Source organism: Cebus imitator, unplaced genomic scaffold (genome assembly GCF_001604975.1).
Source record: "Cebus imitator isolate Cc_AM_T3 unplaced genomic scaffold, Cebus_imitator-1.0 Scaffold53, whole genome shotgun sequence".
Classification (NCBI taxonomy): Eukaryota; Metazoa; Chordata; class Mammalia; order Primates; family Cebidae; genus Cebus; species Cebus imitator.
The window spans coordinates 2,978,093-2,984,223 of record NW_016107368.1 but is presented as its reverse complement, the minus strand read 5'-3'; the positions used below and the strand labels follow the sequence as shown (position 1 = coordinate 2,984,223).

The 6,131-nt window shown below is 46.2% G+C and overlaps 1 protein-coding gene across 2 annotated transcripts in view; it reads right to left on the bottom strand.

Moving 5' to 3' along the window:
• C3 (complement C3) overlaps positions 1–6,131 on the bottom strand; it is a 38,434-nt gene that overhangs the window by 19,181 nt on the left and 13,122 nt on the right. For both annotated transcript variants that reach the window (XM_017528284.2, XM_017528285.2), the window contains exons 18-19: positions 3,990–4,098; positions 3,646–3,731 (exon numbers count right to left, since the gene is read on the bottom strand). In XM_017528284.2, the coding sequence (XP_017383773.1) occupies positions 3,646–3,731; positions 3,990–4,098 (195 nt within the window). The remainder of the gene's footprint in view (positions 1–3,645; positions 3,732–3,989; positions 4,099–6,131) is intronic.

The window sequence follows — 6,131 nt, the reverse complement described above, 5'->3', positions numbered from 1 at the left end:
GGTCTTGAACTCCTGACCTCAAATGATTTGCCCGCCTCAGCCTCTCAAAGTGCTGGGATTACAGGCATGAGCCACTGTACCCGGCCTGAGAATCTACCTTTTCAGCTGTATATTTCAAGAAATCTAAAATACAGATCAAACTATTTCCAGTGAAAACCTAGCATCCTGGGCTGGGCATGGTGGCTCACTCCTATAATACCAGCACTTTGAGAGGGTGAGGAAGGCAGATCGCTTGAGGCCAGGAGTTTGAGACCAGCCTGGCCACCATGGCGAAACCCCATCTCTACTAAAAAAAAGAAAACCTAGTATCCTGTTTACGCCACTGCACTCCAGCCTAGGTGACAGAGCGAGACCCTGTCTCAAAAAAAAAAAGAAAAAGAAATCTAGTATCCTAAATGAGATGTACTGAATTGTAAAATACATGCGAGATTTTGAAGACTTAGTGCAAATAAGATATATCATCAGTAATTTTGATATACTCGTAGATTATTATCAAATATGAAAGGAGTATAGTCACATTATTATTAGAGCGATGTGCTTTTGCAACGTTTTACTAAATGTTGAAATGATACTATTTTGGGTATATTTGGATTAAATAGAATGTTTTGCAATAAGTTATAATGTGGTATAATGATAAATATGTAACCAATAATAAATGATGTAATTTATATCATATATCTAATAAAATATACATTATATATTAATATGTTAATAAATGATATATTAGTAGCAAAATATACATTATAACAAAATTACATTGTAATACATTATGATTTATTATAGTTCATTAAATTATATTGTAATCAAATTTATTATAAATAATATACATTATATATGTTATATGTAATGTAATATATATAATATATATTATATATTACATTATAATTAACAATTATAAACATTATAATAAATATGTATAAATTATAATTAAATTTATTATAAATTATAGTTTGGGTATAAATAGAATATTTACACTTAATGTTGTGAATTTTCTTTTTGGCAGAAAAGTGATTTATTTAGGTCGAGAAAGAGAAAAAGGAGAAGAGAGAAAGCTTCCGTGAAGAGTGTGGAAGGGGACCCCAGAGGGGTCTGACCACCAATGTGTCAACCATGTGTTTCCTCCTCCTGCTTCCTCTTGTATCTTTTCTTTTTTTGTTGTTTCTGTTTGTTTCTTGAGACAGAGTATTGCTCTGTCACCCAGGCTGGACTGCAGTGGCGTGATCTCAGCTCACTGCAACCTCCGCCTCCCAGGTTCAAGTGATCCTCCTGCCTCAGCCTGCCAAGTAGCTGGGATTACAGGCACCTGCCAACACGTCCAGCTTACTTTTGTCTTTTTACTAGAGATGGGGTTTCACCATGTTGGTCAGGCTGGTCTCAAACTCTGACATGGCAGGTGGATTCCTGTCCTTATCCATTGGTCCAAACCCACAGAATGTACAACAGTCTCGGGTGAAACTTGGAACTTAGGGTGAAAGTCATGTGTCCCTGGAGGTTTGCTGACTGCAACCAAGGCATTGCTCAACCGGGGGTGCTGGCAGAAGGGGAGGCTATCAATGTGTGGGGACTGGGGGTATGTGGGAACCTTCTGTACTCTCCCCTTAATTATTCTATGACCTGAAAAAACTCTAAACAAATAAAGCACATTTAAAGAAAATCACTGCTGTGGCTCATGCCTGTAATCCCAACACTTTGGGAGGCCGAGGCAGGCGGATCACTTGAGATCAGGAGTTCAAGACCAGTCTGGCCAACATGGTGAAACCTCATCTCTACTAAAAATAGAAAAATTAGCTGGGTGTGGTGGCGGGTGACTGTAATTCCAGCTACTGGGGAGGCTGAGGCAGGAGCATCACTTGAACCCAGGAGGTGGAGGTTGCAGTGAGCTGAGATTGTGCCATTGTACTCCAGCCTGGGTGACAGAGCAAGACTGTCTTAAAAGAAAAGGAAGGAAGGAAGAAAGAAAGAAAGGGAGGGAAAGAAACAGAGAGAGAGAAAGAAAAATAAAGAAAGAAGGAAAGAGAAAAAGAAAAGAAAGAAAGGGAGGGAGGGAAAGAAAGAAAGAGAGAAAGAAAAAGAATGAAAGAAAGAAAAGAAAGAGGAAGACAGAAAGTAAAAGAAAAAAGGGAAAGAAAGAAAGGGAAGGAGGGAAAGAAAGAAAGAGAGAAAAGAAAGAGAAAGAAGGAAAGAAAGAAGAAAGAAAGAAGCACCAATTGAGCTCCCCCCACCCCAGGGGAGCTCCCTGGGAAAAGACGTCCCGGACATGCTGCCCACTGATAGCACTGCCCACTGTCAGTCAGCGAAAAGGACGACAGCTACATTGGCTACACGTGGCCCTGTGGTTGGGGTCCTCCAGCCCTGAAGGGAACTCATCAGGTGTTAAGCCAGAGATAACCCTGCCAGGGATTTTACCCGATGACGAGCATGTGCACTGCTCCAAAAACTCACCCTAGAGTTGTCTTTTGCTCATTATGATAGTAAAAAACAGCCGGGCGCGGTGGCTCAAGCCTGTAATCCCAGCACTTTGGGAGGCCGAGGTGGGTGGATCACGAGGTCAAGAGATCGAGACCATCCTGGTCAACACGGTGAAACCCCGTCTCTACTAAAACTACAAAAAATTAGCTGGGCATGGTGGCGTGTGCCTGTAGTCCCAGCTGCTCAGGAGGCTGAGGCAGGAGAATTGCTTGAACCCAGGAGGCGGAGGTTGCGGTGAGCCGAGATCGCGCCATTGCACTCCAGCCTGGGTAACAAGAGCGAAACTCCGTCTCCAAAAAAAAAAAAAAAAAAAAAAAAAAAATAGTAAAAAACACACTCCTGGGTGGAGATTTTAGATGCTAACGAGACATGCCACGTGCATGCTAGCACATATAGTCACAGAGCATGCGCGCCCAAAGAGGCCTCCCGAAACATGCTTGCAAGTGACATCCCCTCACGCCCTTTCATGAAAAATCATGTAAGAGTCTCATAAAAACAGTCCACCAGCAGTATCTGCTGCTGGCTCATTCTCTTGGGAAGCTAGGTCTGTGTGTCATCTTTCAGAGCATACTTTTGCTATTTATTTATTTAGAGACCAGGTTTCGCTCTTGTCACCCAGGCTGGGGTTCAGTGGCATGATCTTGGCTCACTGTAACCTCCACCTCCCGGGTTCAAGCGATTCTCCTGCCTCAGCCTCTGGAGTAGCTGGGATTACATGCGCCTGCCACCTCACCCAGCTAATTGTTTTGTATTTTTAGTAGAGATGGGGTTTCACCATGTTGGCCAGGCTGGTCTTGAACTCCTGACCTGAAGTGATCCACCCACCTTGGCCTCCCAAATTGATAGGATTACAGACGTGAGCCACTCAGCCCGGCCCTGTCTCTTTAAATAAGCACTGCTACTACAATTTTTCCAGCGGAACCAGCCCGAGCTGTTCCTTCCTTCCATCAACTCTGCCACTTAACCCTGCTCTGTGTCTCTTGGCTGAATTCTGTCTTCCAAGTTAGACAAGAACTGAGGATTCCCGCAGTTCCTGGTAACAACACCTCTGTGGGAACCAGGGCAGAGAATCAAGTGCCAAGAAACAGAGGGTTGGTTGAGTTTGAACAAAATGAGATGACACTCAGATACCCTGGGGTCCCTGCCTCCCTGGGACTAGCCGCCATCCTCTCTCACCTTTCTTGTCCGACAAGCTCACGGCCAGAATCTCCCAAGTGGTGATGGAGTCTTTCAAAAATATATTCATGAGCTTCGTTGAGATTCTGGATGGAGAAGAGGTTGGGGCATCAGGAGGTGACATCTAGCAGGGTGATAGAAGGGGCGGGCTGGTGCAGAGGGACCCTGAGGGACAGGCTGGAAGGGTCTGGGGGTGCCTCCACGTGGGTAACCCAACTCCTGACTTTTCTAGTTTGGGCTGTGGGGTTGCACCGTGATTCCAGAGAAAACAAGAGATGGCAGGTGCATGCCAATTAAACGGTCTGGTCCTGGGGGGGCGCGCATCGCGGCTACCCTGGCCTTACCCATTTTTTGGTGGCTCTTTCAAGTCTTCAATCTTCCACAGCCAGCTCTCTGGGAACTCGCTTCGGGAAACAATGTGCTCTTCCGGGATGATGTCCTCATCCAGGTCACCTGCAGGGGGTTTGGATCTGCATTTAGAACAGATCAGGCCAGCCAGACTGTGGCTCATGCCTGAAATCCCAGCACTTTGGGAGGCCGAAGTGGGCAGATCACCTGAGGTCAGGAGTTTGAGACCAGCCTGGCCAACATGGTGCAACTCCATCTCTACTAAAAATACAAAAATCTGGCCAGGTGAGGTGGCTCACACCTGTAATCCCAGCACTTTCGGAGGCCAAGGCGGGCGGATCACCTGGGCTGGGAGTTCGACGCCAGCCTGGCCAACATGGAGAAACCCTGTCTCTACTAAAAATACAAAAATTAGCCGGGTGTGGTGGCACATGCCTGTAATCCCAGGTACTCGGGAGGCTGAGGCAGGAGAATCACTTGAACCTGGGAGGCTGAGGTTGCAGTGAGCTGAGATTGTGCCACCGCACTCCAGTCTGTGTGACAGATCGACACTCCATCTCAAAAAAACAAAACAAAAATCCCAGCTACTCAGGAGGCTGAGGCAGAAGAATCGCTTGAACCCCGGAGGCAGAGGTTGCAGCGAGCCGAGGTTGCACTCCAGCCTGCGTGACAGAGCAAGACACTGTCTCCAAAAAAAAAAAGTTTTTTTGTCTCATTGCATTGCCCAAGTTGGTCTTGAATTCCCTATCTCAAGCAATCCTGCTGCCTCAGCCTCCCAAAGTGCTGGGATCACAGGCGTGAGCCACTGTGCCCAGCCCAAAGTGGGTGGAATTCCTAAAGAGATACCTAAATATACTCATACTCTGAAATAATCAATCCAAGTGCCTTGGGATAGTAACATTTGGCCATTTTTTTTTTCTGACCCCCAGTGGACTAAAGGAATTACCCAATGCTGAGGAAAAATAAAACTCACCCCCATGTGGATGTAAACCATATTTCAGTAGACCAGACTTTTGTCTAATTTTCCCAATGCCCCTCACACCATTTCCTCTTTGTGAAGGAGATCATTCTGAATTTGCTTGAATTGTCTTTTTTTTTTCTTTTCTCTCTCTCTCTCTCTCTTTTTTTTTTTTTTTTTGGCACAGGTTCTTGCTCTGTCTCCCAGGCCGGAGTGCAGAGATATCTTGGCTCACTGAAGCCTCCGTCTCCTGGGCTCAATCTTCCCACCTCAGCCTCCCACGTAGCTGGGACTACAGGTGTGCACCACCACACCTGGCTAATTATTTTATTTTATTTTATTTTTGTAGATACGGGGTTTTACCATGTTGCCCAGTCTGGTCTCGAACTCCTGGACTCAAGCAATCTGCCCTCCTCGGCCTCTTAAAGGGCAGGGATTAAGGGTATAAGCCACCTTGCCCATCCAGTTTTCTTTCTCTCTTCCGTTCTTTTCCTTCCTTCCTCCTTCCTTCCTTCCTCTTTCCTTCCTTCCCTCCCTTCTTCCCTTCCCTCTTTCCTTTTTTTTTGTTTTGTTTTTGAGACACAGTCTTGCTCTGTTGCCCAGGCTGGAGTGCAGTGGCACAATCTCAGCTCACTGCAACCTCCACCTACCAGGTTCGAGTGATTCTCCCACCTCAGCCTCCCGAGTAGCTGGGATTACAGGCACCTGCCACCTCGCCTAGCTAATTTTTGTATTTTTAGTAGAGATGGGGTTTCACCATGTTGACCAGGCTGGTCTCAAACTCCTGGCCTCAAGTGATCTGCCTGCCTTGGCCTCCCAAAGTGCTGGGATTACAGGCGTGAGCCACTGTGCCCAGTCAATTTTCTCTTATTATAAGATAAATTTTTCTTTGCTTCACTTAAGAAGTGAAGACATGAGATCCTCCCCATTCAGACAGGGGCCTTCTCCTTCAGACAGAGGTCTCCTCCTTCTTCAGACAGGGACCTTCTCCTTCCTCAGACAGAAGCCTCCTCCCCCTCAGACAGGGACCTCCTCCTTCCTCAAACACAGGTCTCCTCCCTCCTCAGACAGGGATATTCTCCTTCCTCAGACAGAATCCTCCTCCCTCCTCAGACAGGGACATCTTCCTCCCTCAGACAGAATCCTCCTCTCTCAGACAGAATCCTCCTCCCTCCTCAGA